This window comes from Petaurus breviceps, unplaced genomic scaffold, assembly GCF_028583685.1.
Source record: "Petaurus breviceps papuanus isolate PSGF00001 unplaced genomic scaffold, PetGlider_PUasm1.0 138, whole genome shotgun sequence".
Taxonomy (NCBI): domain Eukaryota; kingdom Metazoa; phylum Chordata; class Mammalia; order Diprotodontia; family Petauridae; genus Petaurus; species Petaurus breviceps.
Genome location: NW_027185694.1, coordinates 1 through 18,537, shown reverse-complemented (window position 1 = coordinate 18,537; position 18,537 = coordinate 1). Strand labels below are relative to the sequence as shown.

The 18,537-nt window shown below is 39.8% G+C and overlaps 1 protein-coding gene across 2 annotated transcripts; it reads left to right on the top strand.

The window, feature by feature from the left end:
* Positions 1–11,305: 11,305 nt before the first annotated feature.
* On the top strand, positions 11,306–18,519 carry LOC138174739 (calpain small subunit 1-like). Of its 2 annotated transcripts, none has more exons than XM_069105043.1 (2): positions 11,306–11,747; positions 12,970–18,519. In XM_069105043.1, exons 1-2 carry the CDS (start codon positions 11,585–11,587, stop codon positions 13,113–13,115), a joined length of 309 nt encoding a protein of 102 aa, XP_068961144.1. In that variant the 5' UTR covers positions 11,306–11,584; the 3' UTR covers positions 13,116–18,519. The 2 variants fall into 2 exon arrangements, with proteins under 2 accessions (XP_068961144.1, XP_068961141.1); XM_069105040.1 differs by having other exon boundaries at positions 11,324–11,887.
* Positions 18,520–18,537: the final 18 nt, after the last annotated feature.

Genomic DNA, 18,537 nt, shown 5'->3' with positions numbered 1-18,537 from the left:
ATGGTTGGGGTGGGGGGTGGTAACCAGGTTATGAAGGACTTTGAACTCCAAACAGAGGATTTTATATTTGATCTTAGAGGTGATAGGGAGCCAGTGCGGTTTATTGAGTAAGGGAGATCAGATTTGATCACATTTGCCTTAGGAAGATCACTTTGACAGCTGAGTGGAGGAGGGACTGGAGTGTGTCTTCCTGTGACCAGTCACAAATGTCTTTCTTTATCATGAAATCTGTGGTTGCTTATCATCTGGGGAATGAAACGACTTACTTCTTGAGACAGTCCAAATCTACCATATTAAGGAAAAACTAACTATGTGACCTTAACTCTCTAGAGATCCTTATTTCCTTCCCCTTCTTATCACACTATTCCACCTTTCAACCTCTAAACACTTTAGGATTACTATATGTCTCCTCAAAATCTTGCTTACTCTTCACTTTTTCACCTAATTTATTTCCTCTAGTTAAGGAAGACTTTCTCTTTTCCAACAAATCAGAGCATAGAAGAACCTTTCGCTAACCCTTTAAGCTTTTCTTCTAGCAGAGAAACCAATTTGCTCTTAATATACATGTGCTTGTTGACTGCCTTTCAAAGAAACACAAATAACACAATCCAATCTTAGCCACTCATTTTATAGCTGCTTCTATGTCTTTGTGTTTTCAAATGTCCCATATACAATATTCATCATCACTTAGTATGTTGAAAAAATATTAAAGAAGATAGAGAGAAATAAAATATAGGAAATATTTAACAGAGGGAAGGCACTAGATTTAAGAGAGTTGGGAAAGTCTTTCTGTAAAAGACAGATTTTAGTTGGGATTTAAAGGAAGCCAGGGAAGTCAGTGTCAGAGGTATGAGTTGCCCCTCCACATGTGTACCCTGGCCATATATATTCTTTGTGTGTATGCCCCTCCCTGTATATTTCCTAACCGTATCCACTCTTTCTACTGATGGCATATATACCTGTGTGTGTATATGTATATGTATGTATATGTATACATATGTAGTAAAATATACCCCCGATTTGTGGGAAATGTTCTTATTCTGCATTTCTATTTCTTTTTTTAAAATGTGTATTGATATTATTTGTTTTTACACCAACTTTATTTTTAAATAAGCTTCCTCACTCTCATCCCCAGAGAATCATCTGTTTTGACAAAGAATAAAAAAGAGGTAAACATATCAATTCAGCATAACTAATCAATTTATTAGCCAACCCTGACCGTGTATGCAATATTCCACATTCATAATACCTTACCTATGCAAAGATGTTAAGGAGGTAAATTTTCTCCTCTCTTCTTTGGGGCTAAACTTGATCACTAAAATTATATAGTTCATTTGTTGTTCTATTTACATTGTTATAATCACTGCATAGATCTTTTTTTTTTTGGTTTTGATTTCTTCATTTTACATTAGTTCATACAAGCCTTCCTATGTTTCTCTGAATTCTTTTATTCTTCATATTATTTCTTACAGAACAGTCATATTCTGCTATTTTCATGTATGGCTTTGTTTGGCCATTCCCCAATTAATGAGTAGCTTTATTTCTATTTCTTTCCTAGTACAAAAAATGTAGGTATAAATATCTGTGTGCACATAGTACTTTGGTCTCTATCTCTTACCTTCTTGAGGGTAAATGCTTAGTAATAGGGTCAAAAGGTATAGACATTTTAGTTACTTTCTTAGCATACAATTAAATTGTTTTCCAGAATGATTGAACTAATTCAAATTTCATTAATAGTGTATTAGAGAACTCATCTTTCCACAACTTCTTCAACATTGATTATTTCCATATATTATTTCCAGCCAAGGTTGTATTGGAACCAATTCGAGCCTACTTCAGAGTCAATTGTTAAATTTTTAGTGTAAGTGTTCTTACCTTGGAAATTGGTAAATGCTACAAATGCTTGATTTGTTTTGTTAATCTTCTAGACTTCATCTAGAAAGTGGAGAAAATTTTAATAATATATATTAAACTTAAGATATTGATCAAATAAGATAATAATTATAAAGAGCTTAGCATAGTGTATATCATAAGCACTCTATAAATGTTAGCTGCTATTGTTGTAATAAGTATTGTAGTGTATACTCTTATTTTTCTGGAGAGCTAGCTGTTAAACATTTATCAGCACATCACTGAATGTAGCCTACAGACATACTAGGCTCCTTATCCCCATTCCCACTTTCACAGACTTCTTTAGTCTCCCAGAGAAAGGCTACATTATCCCGTCAGGGATCCAAAAACTATCAGCTCAAGGCCCCATTCTTGTAGTATTTCTTTCCCAATATTAACTGCCTGTTTCAGTTCTTATCTCCTTTACAACATTAATGTCCTGTAAAGACTAACACCTCAGTATCATTTAATCAATTAACATCAATTAGCTTTTACAAATGGATTTTTACTGCAAAGATATGGTAGGAACAAAAGTTACAGAGCATTTCCTTCATGGACCAAAGGGTCATACTGTTCCCATATATCACCTCAGTCACTGGGAAGAATGAAGCATTTGCTACAATATATCTGCCTCCACCACTTACTTCCAAATGTAGCATGTCTGATAGATAACTTGTCACTTTCTATCTCTGGGCTGCTCCTCAGAGCCTTAGCTGTCACCTCACCCATGCCTAACCACCAACAAATTCTGGCACGGACCCATCATACAGACTTATAGAACTTAGACCAACTTTTCAGAATTCAAAAGGTCAGACTCCCTGTTTATATCCCATATTTCCTTCACTTAAAATCAGAAAAGAACAAATGCAAAGAAGTAAGAAGAACAGGACCCAGTATTCAAAAGTCACATGGAACAATGGGTGGGGAAGACCTAAAATAGTCTCCCCATTTAGAGGCTTACAGGTATCTTTCTCACTGGAATGCAGCCAAGCAAGAAAAACACTTAGATGGTTTAGTGTCATTTGAATACTTTCCCAGTTACAGTTCAGCAGCCAATCAAAAGGCTCTTCTTCACGGGGTAAGCAGACCAGAAACAATACCTCCACATTCTCAAGTGTACATGAATATTATGTTAGCACAGCATACTGCACATGCTCATGAGGGCTGGACTCATTGGCCAGTCACGTTATACCAGGGAAAGCTAGACCCTGCTTACTGATCTCCCTTTTTCCTGCCAGGATGTAATGTAGGTGAGTTGCTCATGTTTTAACAAGGTATTAAGTGGGATCAGGTCTTTATAGTGTGGATTCTACTCCTAGGTTGTAAGATATAGTCTGTGGGATTCCATTGATATGTTTTCCATTAATAGTCATGGCAGCAGACTCAATTAGTTTATTGCAAAGTAAAAACAATAGTAATATAGCAATAGTGAGAACAGTACTTCCCCCATTAGTCTGGGGTCATACTTTCCCATAAATGTATGTAGTTTCCATACAAACAGTGGACACAGACTCAGAGCACAATGGAAGTAAATCACACATGTAGGAAATTCATGTAGCTATGGACAACTCATATCTCTGGAACTGCAGGACTTCACTGTCCCTTCCCTCCTCATGGAGTCTTCATGAAGCTTCAACGAGGCTGGTTACTTAGACCCCTCTTTGATGCTCTACTCTCAATTGCTAGGGCTAACTCTCTCTGGAATCCTTAGTTAGGTTTCTTCTTTCCTGCCAGAAGTTCTGTTTCTTGAAGCTACTTGAATATTACCTCTTTTTATCTGTGTCTCCCTGGAGAGTATGTCTCTGTTCCCTGATGGATCTAACACTTCCTAAGTGGGTGAGCATTTCTACTTCAAAATGGCATGGGTAATGAGAGTGAGCAGAAATTAATCTCCCTTCATCCTCTGATGTAAGTACAACAGTCTCTTCCACAAAGCTGCTTCTAGCCTGAATGACCTCTTAGAGCATCGGAGCTCCCATTTTTTATGGGCTTTCAGAAACATGGTCAATTTCTAACCCTTCAGACACAATCAGAAAGGTGTTCATGCCTCATTAAGATGTTAACACCTTATCATCTGTGGTTACATCCTAGTAAGAGAAACCAGTTGGTCTGGACCAACTTCCCTTCTTATTCCATTTTTATCATCTTTGTGGGTTTGCTGAATGTGAGGTAAAATCTCAGAGTTTTTATTTACATTCTTCTTACTACTAATAATTTATAGCTGTCTTTTGAATGATGATTTATAGTTTATAATTCTTTGTAACAATGAGCCATGTAACAAAAGACTAGATAGGCTACATGTAATAGGAATACATAGATAGATATGGAGATGCCCCCATCCTTTTCTCCTAAAAATCTGGATTTTCACCTTTATAGGTGGTAGGTGGACAGTCTACTAGGCTCTTACTCCCTTATTGTTCTATCTTTGAGAAGGATATTGTGCTAAAATTATATCTATCTATTACATCTCAGATATTTGCAGGGGGTATTATTCTTTTGAGGCTTATGATAAAAGCTACTTTCCATGGTCATTTCTGGGGAAAATAGTTTAGTCCCAGACCTGGAGGTTAATACTAAATTTAATCTAAGCTATCTTAGTTTCCTTTCCCACCAAACACTTATTACGTTAAAAAAAATTATGAATAGCAAGTAGGCATGTTTATCAAAGCAAGCAATAAAAAAGTAATTAGGTAAGCCAAACCGAGGCCAAGGGATTGCAAACTACAACTCACATTCAACCTTGACCCTGTTTTTGTAGGGTCAGTTAATAATGGTTTTTACATTTTAAAATAGTTTATTGTACTTACATAATGTGAAAAACCACTCAGCTTAGAGGAAGTGCAAAAATGGTCAGCTGGCCAGATTTGGCCCTTGAACCATAAGTTCCCATAGTCTGCCAACTCTTGGATTAGGCCATGGAATACGTAAGAGTTACAGGGAATCTTTGTCATGGAAGCAGCTCCGTCAGGGAAAGAATAATCTTACCCCATGAGTTTATTTTTAGTAGTCTCTGAAAGTTCAGGCAATGAGAATCAAAGGACATGCTGAGGTTTTGACTTTTTCCTAGAAGCATGCAGAGCTGGAGGTGGAGGTTAGTTATTTACCATTCAAAGTCCATGCCTTGCTTCTTCTTTCTCTCCTGTTCTCCCTTTCAACAAAAATATCATGTCTCACTGTACATATGCAATGTCACAGGACTGTCCTTTATGGGACTGTCAACACCATCTGGATATGGGACTATTTCTTTTTTCTGTTTGTTCATGTCTTTTGACCATTTATCCATTGAAGAATACCTCTTGGTCTAATATGGTTGTGTTACTTCCTGTATATCTTTGATACTGGACTTTTAGCAGAGATATATGAGGTAACGATAATTTTTCCCAATTGACACTTTTGCTTCTAATGCTAGTTATATTGAGTTTGTTCATGGAAACATTTCAGTTTCATGAAATCAAAACTATCTGCTTTGTTATCTTGCAATCACTTCTATTCCTACTATGCTAGTTCATTAATGCCTTTACTTTGAACTAATTGTTTCTTATGCCTGATTAATAAAAGCATGCTAATTCTAGGGATCAGGAAAATAGTGTTACATCCCTAGCTTTGCCACAAATTAGCTGTGTGACCTTATCTCTGGGCTTACTTCATCATCTGTAAAATAAAGTGGTTACATTTGACGAGTTCTGAGATCTCTTCAAGTTTTAACATTAAAAAAAAAATTTCAATGATCTCATTGCTTCTCATCAGCCTTGACAAGACATTTTGGTACCTGAGTGCCTGAAACCCAGGTACCAACAAATTGAAGGATATGCATTTATAATAATTACCTTCTTCCTGTCTACATGCTTGTAATGGGAATGTAAATTTGAAGTTCTTCCCTGCCCCTAGGCTAAAGTGCACCTGGAGCCTGGGGTGGGAAGCTTGTTTTTCAGTAGATACTTCTTGATTGGCCAGTGAGTCAATAAGGTTGTTACATTCTCTGAGCCAGGAGAAGGCTATATAAGCCCTGATGTGTAGCTTTGTTTTGGGGCTCACTTTGAGAAGTATTCTGTGATTTGATATGAATTCTGGGAAGCCATTGTCCAGAGGCCCCCGGCTTTGAAAAACCCAGAAGTTGAAACCCAGATGTTGATTTGGTATGGATGTAATGGTTGGACAGTTTGGAAAGCTGTCTACTTGATCTGTTTCTGTCTTGATAATTCTGCCTGTATGCTTTGAGGTTCGGGGTGCTGACCTTTTTCCCCTGAACGAGGTAAACGATATATGTTTGACTGATTAAAGTAAGCTTGTTAACCCATTTTGAGTTGCTTTCCTTTATCAAAGCAGATCCAAGAACCTGTATTGGCAGCAAACCCTCAGGACGCTTGGGGTGCTTGCTGCTACAATGCTGATTTGGAATTTGAAACACTGAGATTCTTGCATGATGGGAGGAAAGGAAATAACTGTCTTCCTTACCTACAGAAATTGGTCTTTTGATGGCTAAGAGCCTTCATATTCGTGGAAGAACTTAATCTTACTATATACTATTAATACAGGAGTGTAATGGCAAATGTTTCTCTCTGAAAACACATGACATGCTTTTAAGTTTAATCTTAAACATTAGCATTATTAACACTTTCTCTATTTCTCTCTAAAGTCTAGACATAACAACAAATTCAAGCCCTGATTTGTTGCACGAGGGCTTCCAAAATATTAATGTTTACAATGATCATTTAACAATCAGCTATCTCTATCTAGTTAGAGAAATCTAAGTACCTGTCAGTTTTAGACGTCATTCTCAGTTCCCCAGTAATTGAAGCCATAAGAAAATAGAACATGACATTTACAATTCCCTTATCGAGTCATTCTTTGTGATTTTCTTTTTTTGTCAAAATTATTTGTTGTAGTGAGGTTTTCCCTTAACAGACTCTTTATCTTTTTTGATTCCTGGATGGGCTGGGCCCTTGTCCTTTTTATCTTAACCATGGCATTTTAGACAATCATCAAAACTTTACTATTTTGTGCTTACATTATATATAAGCTTAGCAATAGATATTTTAAAAAAAATTTTTTTTTTAAAGCAATCGGGGTTAAGTAACTTGCTCAAGGTTACACGGCCAGTTATTTCTGGTTGTGGTGCTGAGCGCCTGAGCCCGGGATCCAGGTCGTCCCAACACTGGAGCTGGTGCTCTTACTCGCTGAGCCACCTGGCCGCCCCTAGCAATAGATATTAAAGGGAAATTTGGAGATGTGATTTATTTTAAATACTATCTGATTGGCATAATAACATAACTAAATGGTGTGTTGTCACCTAATGTATATTTTATTTTGCATTGAGAATGAGGCATAAAGATAGGGGAAAGTTTGTTTTTACAGTATGTAAAATTTTATTGTTACTTAAAAATGTGTTAGAAATATGGTGGGCCTGTTGCCTAAATTGTATCTCATAGATAGTATTATAAATAGCAGACTACATTTGCCTGTAGAAAGTGGTAACACTTGACTAAACAGTATGCAGACACCTAATGTTATATATTTTATTTTACACTGTGATTGAAGCATCATAAAAAAATAGTGGAAAGTTTATTTTTATATTATATGAAGTCTTACTTTGTTACTTAGAAATATGGTGGGCCTGCTGCCTAAATTGTAACTCACAGATAGTATTATAAATGGCAGGCTGTGTTTGCTAGTATAAAGTGACAGCTAGCTGACTATAGGGCAATTCTTCAATAATGTCCAAAAAGGAAACAAAGGACTATTTGTTTCACAAGTATTGGTGTCACCACTTATTGATTTATGAAGTTCTCCTTTCTGTAATCTTTCTGAAGGTTATTGGTTTGTTTTTGTTCGGACTTAGGAGTTTATCATTTTAGGAAACTCTTGGTTGGAAACCCCCTCTTCCACTGCAGAAAGACAACTCTTCTGCAGCTTACATTCTTAGGGAGTTGCCCGGGGCACCAGGGATATTGGGACATGTCCAAAGTCACACTAATATGTGTCAAAGCAGGAGCTGAGCAGCTAGGTTCAGAGGAAAGTGCTGGATTTGGAGTTAGAGAACCATGTGTTTAAATCTGTTGTTCACTCACTGTCACTTGCTACAAGTGTAACTTTGGGCAAGTCACTTAACTTTTGGGGGCCTCTGCTTTTTCAGTCTGTGAAATGAGGCCGTCAGGTTATATGTCTTTTAAATTCTCAGGCAGGCCTAAATCTGGGATCTTGTGAACCTTCATTTTCCTGACTTCTGAGGCCTGCTATCTTCACACTTATTAAACACCTACTACGTGCCAGAAACAGGGAATATAAAAAGAGGCCAAAGACAGCTCCTGCCCTCAAGGAGCTTACAGTTTAAAGGGGGAGGGGTAGGAACATGCAAGCATGTATATGCAAAGCAAGTTGTATAATAAATAGGATAAATAGGAAATAAGTAACACAGAGGCTTATGGAAGGCTTCCTGTAGAAAGTGGGATTTTAGTTCAGATCTAAAGGAAGCCAGGTCAGGGGAACATGTAAAGTATGGGGGACAGGCAGAGAAAATGCCCAGAATGTCTTGGTGGAAAAACCAGGAAGCAAGGGCCACTGGATCAATAAGAATGGCCACAGTAGATTACTTGGGGATCTGCAATAAATGTGGAATTCAGGAGAGATGAGGAATAGGTATGTAGTTCTGGAAATCATCTATACATAGATAATAACGTTTACCTCTTTTTTTTTTTAGTATTAATAATAGCATATATATATTTTTAAACATTTGATTTTAAAACTTTGAATTCCAGATTCATTCCCTTCCTCCCTTGTCACCCACCCTTACTGGGAAGAGAAGCAATTCAGTATAGGTTGTACATGTGTAGTTAATGCAAAAAAATAACATAGTAGATATATTGTAAAAGACTGACTATATTTCCCTCCCTCCTATCCCACCTCCCATTTGTTCTATTCTCTACTTTGATCCCATCCCTTTTCAAAAGTGGGTGCTTCCAGCTTCCCTCCCCCCAGCCTGCCCTCCATTCCATCATCCCCCCTCTCATCCCCTTCCCCCCCACTATCTTGTAGGGTGAGATAACCTATTTAGTGTGTATGTCATTCCCTCCTCGAGCCAAATTCAATGAGAATAAGGTTGACCCATTCCCTTTTGCATTCCTGTTCTTCCCCTCCATTGTGACCATTTTCCCTTGGCTCTTCTATATGAGATAGTTTACCCCATTCTGTCTCTCCCCATCTCCTCTCATTATATTTCTCTCTCACCTCTTAATTTCACCTTTTAAGTATCATCACTTCCTATTAAATTGGTCCTGTGCCCTCTATCTATGTATACCTGTAAACATATATACACACATTCATATATGTATTCATATGCCCATATACCCTCCAATATAGACACACACACACACATATATATTTCTATTCCCTTCAACTATTTTCATACTTATAAAAGTTTCATAAGTTACAATTATTGCTTTTCCATGTAGGAATATCAATAGTTCAACTTTTGATAAGTTCCTTATGATTTCTTTTCCCTGTTTACCTTCTCATGATTCTTGTATCTGAATGTGAAATTTTCTATTCAACTCTGGTTTTTTCATCAAGAATGCTTGAAAGTCCTCTATTGCACTGAATGACCATATTTTCCCCTGAAACATGATACTCAGTTTTGCTGGGTAGGTGATTCTTGGTTTTAATCCTAGCTCCTTTGACCTCTGGAATATCATTTTCCAAGCCCTTCTATCCCTCAGTGTAGAAGCTGCCAGATCCCGAGTTATCCTGATGGTGTTTCCACACTATTCTAATTGTTTCTTCCTGGCTGCTTGTAATATTCTCTCCTTTATCTGGGAATTTCAGAACCTAGCTATAATATATTATTATATATGTTATATATATAATATATAATATTCCTAGGAGTTTTCTTTTTGGGATCTTTTTCAGGGGGTGATCGGTGGATTCTTTCAATTTCTATTTTGCTCTCTGGTTCTAAAACATCAGGGCAGTTTTCCTTGAGAATTTCTTGGAGGATGATTTCTAGGTTCTTTCTTTGATCATGGCTTTCAGGTAGTCCAATAATTTTTAAATTATCTCTCCTGGATCTATTTTCCAGGTCAGTGGTTTTTCCAATGAGATATTTCACATTGCCTTCCATTCTTTTATTTCTTTGAATCTGTTTCACAGCATCTTGATTTCTCATAAAGTCATTAGCTTCCATTTACTCCATTCTAATTCTGAAGGAATGATTCTCTTCAGTGAGCTTTTGAGATTCTTTTTCCATCTGGCAAAGAGGTATTAGTTGGGTGCCCTCTCTGAGGCCTCCACATGCTCTGGCAAGCTGGTCACACACCCCAGGACCTCCACCCTAGACTGCAATCCAGATCCAATCAGGTTAAAGCAAGAGCTATTACCCCTCAGACTGGTGCTTGGACCCCTACACTCTGCAGGCCAGAGGCTGAAGCTGTCACGTGGCAGTGGCTGTGCCACAGCCCTCAGCAGCTTCTTACCCTGGAGGCAAAAGCCAACGCACTCCCAACTACTGGGTCCCAAAGTCCAGATTGCACTGACCTCTCACTTTGTCCTTCGCATGTATGTGTTGATAAATCTGGACCACCACCACTGCTGGTCATCTGTAGTACCTCCAGGTGGTGGGTGGTCAGGCCCACCCTGGGGCTAAAACCACGGTGTGGGTCTGGGCTGGGCTCCCAGCGCATGGTGCTGACCCCTTCCTGCAGGTCTGCCAGGCTGTCCTCAGCGGGAAGTTAGCTTCTCTGTGTTATTTTGTGGGTTCTGTAGCTCCTAAGCTTGTTCAGAGTCCCTTTTTACATGAATTGGAGGTGGTGGGAGCTGGAGCCGCACAAAGGTCCAGTTTCTACTCCATAACGTTTACCTCTTAACCCGGGATTCCTAAGTTGGGGTCGGTGAGCTTGCCTTTTTTTGTTTGCGGGAATTTCTTTTTTCCTATAAAGCTTCCACAATTTCTAGACAAGGCAGTAAAAATGTTGGTTAAAACTATCAATCCATAAACATTTATTAAGCGCCTATTACGTGCCATATACTATGCTAGGTCAAATAAATCAGCCAGGGTGGCTCATAGGCTGTTCAAAAGGCCCCTGTATTTGCTGTCTGTCCAGTCTAAGGAGGGCTGGGGTTAATAAGCTTTTTTTTTTGGTTTTGAACGCACTTTTCCCCGCGCTTGAACCATCAGCCTGAGAACAACTGTGGAATGAGGATGGGGTCAGGGACAAGGGCGAGATGGGCTGGGCTTGGTGGGAGGGGAGGGCTGGGGGAAAGAGACAGGGAAGAAGCCAGACTTGAAACACCTCAGCACGTGCACCCTGGAAGGAGTGACAGGACCCATGAGCACAGCACACGACCAGAGCCCCGCCCCCGCAACACACGTATATACAGACGTAAAGGCCACGCCCTATTCTTTGAGCCCGCCCACTCCACCACCTCTACTGGGAAGGGGATAGAGAGGAAAGGGAGGCCTGAGAAGGAAAAGAATAAACTGCTATCGCGAGATTCTCTTTTTTACGCGAGAACTGAGGGTCTCTCGCCGAACCGTGGGAGGGGAGTTGGGTGGAGGAGGTTGTGCGTGTGCCTATGTGTGTATGTAGTATGTGCATGTGTATGCGTGGGTACGTGTATGTTTGCGCGTGTGTGGCGTGGTGAGCAAGGCCCCTGGAAGTAAGAGGGGGGCGGGGTCCCATGAACTGGGCGTGCGCATGCGCGCATGCGCGCACGCGGCCGGGCCGGGCCGGGCTGGTCTGCTCGGGGAGGGGGCGGCCCTGGCGGCGACGTTATTTCCGAGGTCGGCGGCAGCGGCGGCGGCGGCGGCGGCGGCGGCGGCGGCGGCGGTGCGGTGCGCGGCGGCAGGGGCGCCGCCAAATTAGTCGGTAGGGACGGTTACGGGGCAGCCCCGGAAATCCCTTGCTCTGCTTTTCGGAGCGTCGCGGTCGCGGCGCGGAGTTCCGTGGTGCTGGGGACCCTCGGAGCCGGCGGGTCACCCTGCGGCCCCTGGCCCGCCTCGTCCCAGGTAGGGGCCCCAAGCAGCCCGGCCCCGCCCCGCCCGCCTTCCCAGTGTCACAGGCGCGACGACCCGGCGACCTGGCCAAAGCTAGCCGGCTCTGTCCTTGCCCCGCCTGCCTCTCCACGCGTCTCTCCTCCAACCGGAGCCTGGAACCAGGAGTCGGGCCCGACCCGGGCTGCCCCCGTAGCGCCGGGCGCCGCAGACGCGACCCCGCTTTGGGGGGCCGGGGGCGGGCGGGGAGCCTGGCATTGGTAGTATAGTTATTTCCTCAGGCCGCCTGGCAGGGCGGTGTGCCCAGCAGCCCGGGGTCCTGCCGTGGGGGGGAGGAGGGTCTGGAGGAGGAGTAGTCACCCGAGGAAGGAGGTTGCCACCAGTCTCCAAAGTTCAGATCGCGCCAACTGCATGCATCAGAACCAGCAGAGTGGCCTCCAGTCTTTTTGTTGTCTTCTAGTGTCTCAGAAAGACCGTCACTGTGGTGTTCATTGGTCTCCGTCCTCTGTAGGCTGCTGTATAAAGAGTCCTTAATGATCCTTCCAGGAGTGGATCTTGTCAGGGTTAGTTTGCCCAAACCTGGGTGCCATGCATGACCTTGGCCTCCAATCTATAACTGGAGGTGTGTGCCCGACTCTGAAGCAGTTCCAGTTAAAGGGGACCGATAACTAGTGGCAGATTTTGAGAATTAGGTTGGAGGAGGACACTTTGCTGAGTTATACTTGGGTGCCCAGACCTGACCAATCACAAATTACTTTTGGAACTTCTTTGGCTTTAGGTTGTCTTTCTTTGTAAAATGAGGGGCTTGGAATAGATGATCTACAAAATTATTTCATCTCCAGTGTTCTGCTAGTCTAAGGCATGAGTTAGAATCATAGAATGTTAGAGTTGCATGAAAGGGACCTTAGTGATCATTAGCTTCATTCACAAGAAAAGATAGGTGAAGTGATTTGTCCAAGGTGACACAGTAAGCAAGTGGTAGAGTCTGGATTTTCTGACTGGTAACTCCTCTAATAATTTAAGAGAATATTGTGTAAATACTTTGAGTTTTGTGGAATACTGAAAGCTATTAATTTTCTTTTTGACATGCTTTACAGGTAAAATGGTTATGAAAGCTTCTGTAGAAGATGATGATTCGGGATGGGAACTCAGTATACCTGAAAAGATGGAAAAAAACAGTACCAGTACAAATTGGGTAGACATAACTCAAGATTTTGAAGAGGCTTGTCGAGGTAAGTGGTGATTTTTGCATCAGAAGTACTACAAAATCAGGAAAAGAGAAAATTGAGTTTTAGTTCTAAATTCTCACAGTTTGCATTAAAAAGAAAGCAGTATCTTTGTAATTATGCTTCCACTTGCCTCTGATTTAAAATACATATGAAAACTAAAGTGTACCTTGTAAATATAAAGTATTGAGGGCAGATGCTGGTTAAAACAATGTTTTTTACAAAAATCTTTGTAAGTAAAAATAAATGTATAGATAGTACTTGCAGTAAATCAAAGGTTTCTGCCTATGTAAGGTCTACTCCTTAACTAGTAAAATCATTCAGGGGTATTTTATGAGTGTGAAGGGGGAGTACTTCGGAAATTATCCTTTCAATAAATACAGTCTCAGTACCTGTAGTGCTGCTTTGCTTTCAATTTCTTTTTACTTCATCATTCCTTTGTTTGACTAATATCTAAAGTCTGTAGGCAGCAGGAAGATTGAGGCTTACATATTAAGTCAGCCCTAGAACTCCTCCTTCCCAGTTTTTTGTTTATCCTCCAGGAAAGGTTATTGAGATAAGAATTCCATTATTGCCCCCATCCATTGACTCTTAGAACTGCAGTGAATCAGAGGGATACTTGGCTAATTTAGAGTTAAGATATTCTAGGTATTCATTCTTTTTTTTTTTTTTAAAGCAATTCAGGTTAAGTAACTTGTTCAAGGTTACACTGCTCTTACTCGCTGAGCCACCTGGCTGCCCCTAAGCAATTGGGGTTAAATAACTTGCTCAAGGTTACACGGCCAGGTGTTTCTGGGTGGGTGCTAAGTGCCTGAGCCTGGGATTCGATCTCCAGGTCTTCTCAACACTGGAGCTGGTGCTCTTACTTGCTGTGCTACCTGGCCACCCCCTAGGTATTCATTCTGATGAAAATAGATGATTTTATATGTACAAGGCAGAGAGTTGTACTAGAGCTGTGGTCGATGAGGTTCTATCCAACTCAATGAATCTATGACCTGTGATACAGTTGCTATAATAAGACTTTCATACATACCTTTGCAGACCTGGATTTTCCATATACTATTTATGGCCACATTTACTGAACAAACACTACACTTTGTCACCATGATTAGAAACCAACTAACTTTCAGTTAAAAGCTGTTACTTAAAAAAAAAAGATGTTATTTAAAAAATCAAGCATTTATTAAGCTTTATAGAACTGTATAGAACATCTATTACTCTTATGTAGTAGTAATTAGTGATGCTCTAAGGCTTCCAAAAAACTTTATACATTCTTATTTTGGTCCCCTTAACCTTTGAAGTAGGTAATGAAAACATTATCCCCATTTTACAGCAGAGGTAACTTAGACAGAGAAAGGCTATTAATTGTCCAAGGTTATACTACTAAGTCACAGAATTGGGACTCAAACCCAGGTCTTCAGCCTCAACATCTAATACTTATGTTACTGAACCATAGTTGCTTTCCTATCTTGTATATTGTGGTTATTTATACTTCTGAAATAAAAAGATTTTTGTTTTGTATAAAGAATATAAATAATTGAGTTCACTTAAGGGTTGTAAAGGCCTTCTGATATCACTGTCCACAATGAACACATCTAGGCTTAAATAATAGTTAGGTAATTGTGTTAATAAAACAAAAGTATTTCATATGCTATATTGATTGGGCTCTCAGGAATTCACTTACTAATGAGTTGCATCAGCTGTTCATTGGACAAAGAATATCTGTAAGGACATGTGCTGTTTCTGTTGTACAGTCACCCTCTGGTCCCAGGACTCCTGAATTGTACAATAGACAGCAGTACAAATGATAAAACTTATGCCAACCAATCTTCAGTGCACTTTGGCTGAGGTGGCCCAGTGTGGAAGTTTTTGATATAGTGAATAGCATGAATTGGCTTAAGTTTGTCAGTTGGTTCATAACACTGAGGAATGACCCATTAGGGATGGAACACTGGAGCATAGGTGACCATTATCCTTGTAAGGGGAATTGAATAGTGCCACACCTGAATTATACAAACACAGGCAACTTCAGGGATACTAAATGGGGCAAGACACATGATAGTTCATTGTGTCTAAAATAGCTAAAGTGGACCTTGCTGGGACTTCTGCCAGCCCTGCTCAGTAGCACTCTGCTAGCCTCTTTGGGACATCTCAGTACTTAAATGTGACCATAGAATTTAAAGGTGGAATGATTTCTTGGAGATATCTAGAGCAGGGGCTCTTAAACTCTTTTGTCTTATTTGTGAGCCTCTTTGGCAGTCTGGCAAAGCTTGTGGACACCTCTGCAGAATGGTGTTCCTTAGGTAATTGATCAGACGTGCCAAATTTCAGTTTAGAGGTTCATGAAGATAGAGGTAATTTTTTTCCTATCCAAGTTCACAGACCCCTTGAAGGTCCATGCACTCCAAATTAAGAACCCCTGATCTAGACCAATAGGTTCTTTTCGTAGATAAAGAAGCTATCACCCAGAGAGGTAGGTTGCTTTCCATGAGGATTTTATAGTCTCAAGTAGGTAAATCAGACCTGTGTGAATAATTAAATAATAAATAAAGGCAGCATATGATTTAAGTTTAGAGACAATTCCAGCTGGAGTGATTGAGGAGAGTTTCGTTTTGGAGGTAGATTATGAGCCAGGCTTTTGAATAATAGCTGACATTCATAGTAGATTGGGTACTGGATTGGAATTATGAAGACCCAGTTTGAATCCTTCTTGGACACTGGCTTTGTGACCCTAAGCAAGTTATTTAACCTCTTAATCTCCCTTTCCTAATTTGTAAAATAGGGATAATAATAGCACCTTCCTCACTGTTGTCTTGAGGATCCAATGAAATAATAAGCATTTATTATGTACCTACTGTATACCAGGCACTTTAAGTGTTAGCAAAGAAAGGTAAAGGCTGAGAAAGGCAAAAAAGGTGTGAGGGTGGGCTAAGTTTTCAAAGCACTTTATACAAATCCTTAGAAAATGTATTGAGGTGGGTGCTGTTACCGATAAAGAAATCGAAGCTCAGAGAAGTTATGATTTGCCTCTGGTCATTAATACAACCAGTTAAGTGTTAAAAGATGAGTAGAATTTGGAAAAACAGAGGTGAGAAGAAGGGACATTTCCAATTGTGGGGGTTGGGGAGGGAAGCCAGTATGATCACAAGTACATGTTCAGTAACCAGTGAATAAACCAACCTGGCACATGTAAAGGGTCTGCGTGGTAGTAGAAAATAAGGTTGGAAAGGTAAGTTGTATTGCCAGGCTAAAGACTTTTAACCATTTAAAGTATTGAGCAGGTTAATGCTATGGTAAAAGTATAAAAGTAATACCAAATTAATTTGACAACTGTGTACAAGATGGATCAGAGAAGAGAGAGACCAGGTAGGTGGTTATTACTTCATATTTACTATGTCACTGTTTTGTATTTAATTTTCTTTACACGCTTCCCTGTGTAGACCATAAGTTTCTTGGGGACAGGGATTGTTTTAATTTTATATTTATATCCCCATTACCTAGTACAGTGTATGACAGCATATAGGTGCTTAGAAATGCTTGTTGATTAATTATTGCAAAGTGAGAACAATAAAGAAAAGACACATGAGAAATATTAAAAAGAAAGAATGGACAGGATTTAAATGACTGCTTAGATATGAGATACAAAAGAAAGCTGAAACTGAGGGTGAGTGACTTAGAGCAGAGAGCTAAAGACCTCCCTTGGGAAGGCACGCAATTTAGAAATCAAGAAAAATGAAAAAAAGGAAGAAATCAGAGTTAGAAAGAAAACCAAAATAGTGTAGTGTCACAGGAGAGTTCTAATTAAAAGAAACTGGTCAGTGTCAAGAAATACTGCTGAGAGGCCAAGGACTAGAGACAGAGAAAAGGCCATTCATTGGAGTTGCTCTTCCATTATCTTTGAATGTCCAAATGATGCACTGTATTTGACTTTAAACTACCTCTACTCATTTTTACTCTGGTTGATCTTTTCCATTGCCATTTGAAATTAAAGATCCATATAAGCAGAATTTAAATCAGTGCTTGCACAGCCAACCACCTCTACAGTGAAAATACCCACTTGGGGGAGTTATTACTGATAATAGTGTTGCCAGTTGGGATTATGGGGATTGATCCTAGAGCCTGAGGACACTAAGTAAAGAAACACTAAATGTAAATCTTTTAGCTGAGATAACATATGTAAAGTGCTCTATAAACCTTAAAACACTACATAAATGCTTTCTGCTGCTGCTGCTATTACTATTTGTTGTTGTTATTTAATTGTTTCAGTTGTTCCTGACTGTTCATGATCCTACTTAGGATTTTCTTGGCAAAGATAAAGGAGTGGTTTGCTATTTTCTTCTCTAACTTATTTGTACAGATGAGAAAACTGACGCAAACAGGATTAAGTTACTAGCCCAGGGTCACACAGTTAGTAAGTGTCAGAGGCTGGATTTGAACTCCGAGAGATGAGTCTTCATGACTTCAGGCCCAACAAATCTATTCACTGTGCCACTTGGCTGCCACTATTATTGCTTCTTTATTGCCCTCTGAGTTTTCCAGGAAGTCCAAGAAACGGGGTTCTGGTAGGGGAAAGATCATTTTGTTTTGATTAGCTGAAAAAGCTTGAGCAGGAAGCACAGATTAATCCCCAACATAGTATGTATTATGGTAGAATAACAGTCCCTTCATAGTCAACCTGTGTATAGAACTAGGTCCTAAGAACAGTCATGTACCTGATGCAGCATACCTCATACATTTATTGCTGTTGCTTTACTAATTCCCAAACCTCTGCAGTGAAGACCAAGTTGTTTTCCATGCCTCCTAATATTCTTTCTTATGTTGTGGCACCATACTTTAGTTTACTGTACCTGTCTTCTCATCATGTACTACATTAAACATGGATACTTAGCTCTATCAAAATTAAATGTGAGAGGCTCTTGCTTTAAAGTCTTTCCTTTTTGCCTTTATTTAGTGTTTCATGGCCATGGAATAATTTCCTTCCTTCTACTTGTCATTTTATATTCTCCCCCTTCTCATGGTAGTTCAAGGCTTCTCTTTTCTGGGAAGTTTTCCTTGATTTAAACTAGCTTATTTTACACACAATCAATCTCAGCATACTTTGCTAATTTTTTATGAAGGTGTTTCCTAGATTAAAAAAATACAATTTATATTCATGAGCAGTTGCTTGCTACTTTCAGTCCATCCAACTAAGATTACTACACGAGCAACCTGTTTTTCTTCTAGGTAACAACAAAACTGCCCTGCAACATTTAGTGCTTCCTGGTGGTCATAATGTGTAACTTTTGACCCAGAGTCTTTTGTGTACTATTTCCTTTAGGGAGATTGTTGTGCTGTAATTTTTACTTTTCCCAGCTTCACATTACAGTTCCACTTCAGATAGTCTTAGAGGAACACACACATTCATTGTACTCTTAGACTCTTTAAAGATAATCTAATTCT

Bases quoted from the DNA above. Each gene is read 5' to 3' on its own strand.
- LOC138174739 (XM_069105040.1), top strand. From the start codon at position 11,585: ATGCGCGCACGCGGCCGGGCCGGGCCGGGCTGGTCTGCTCGGGGAGGG.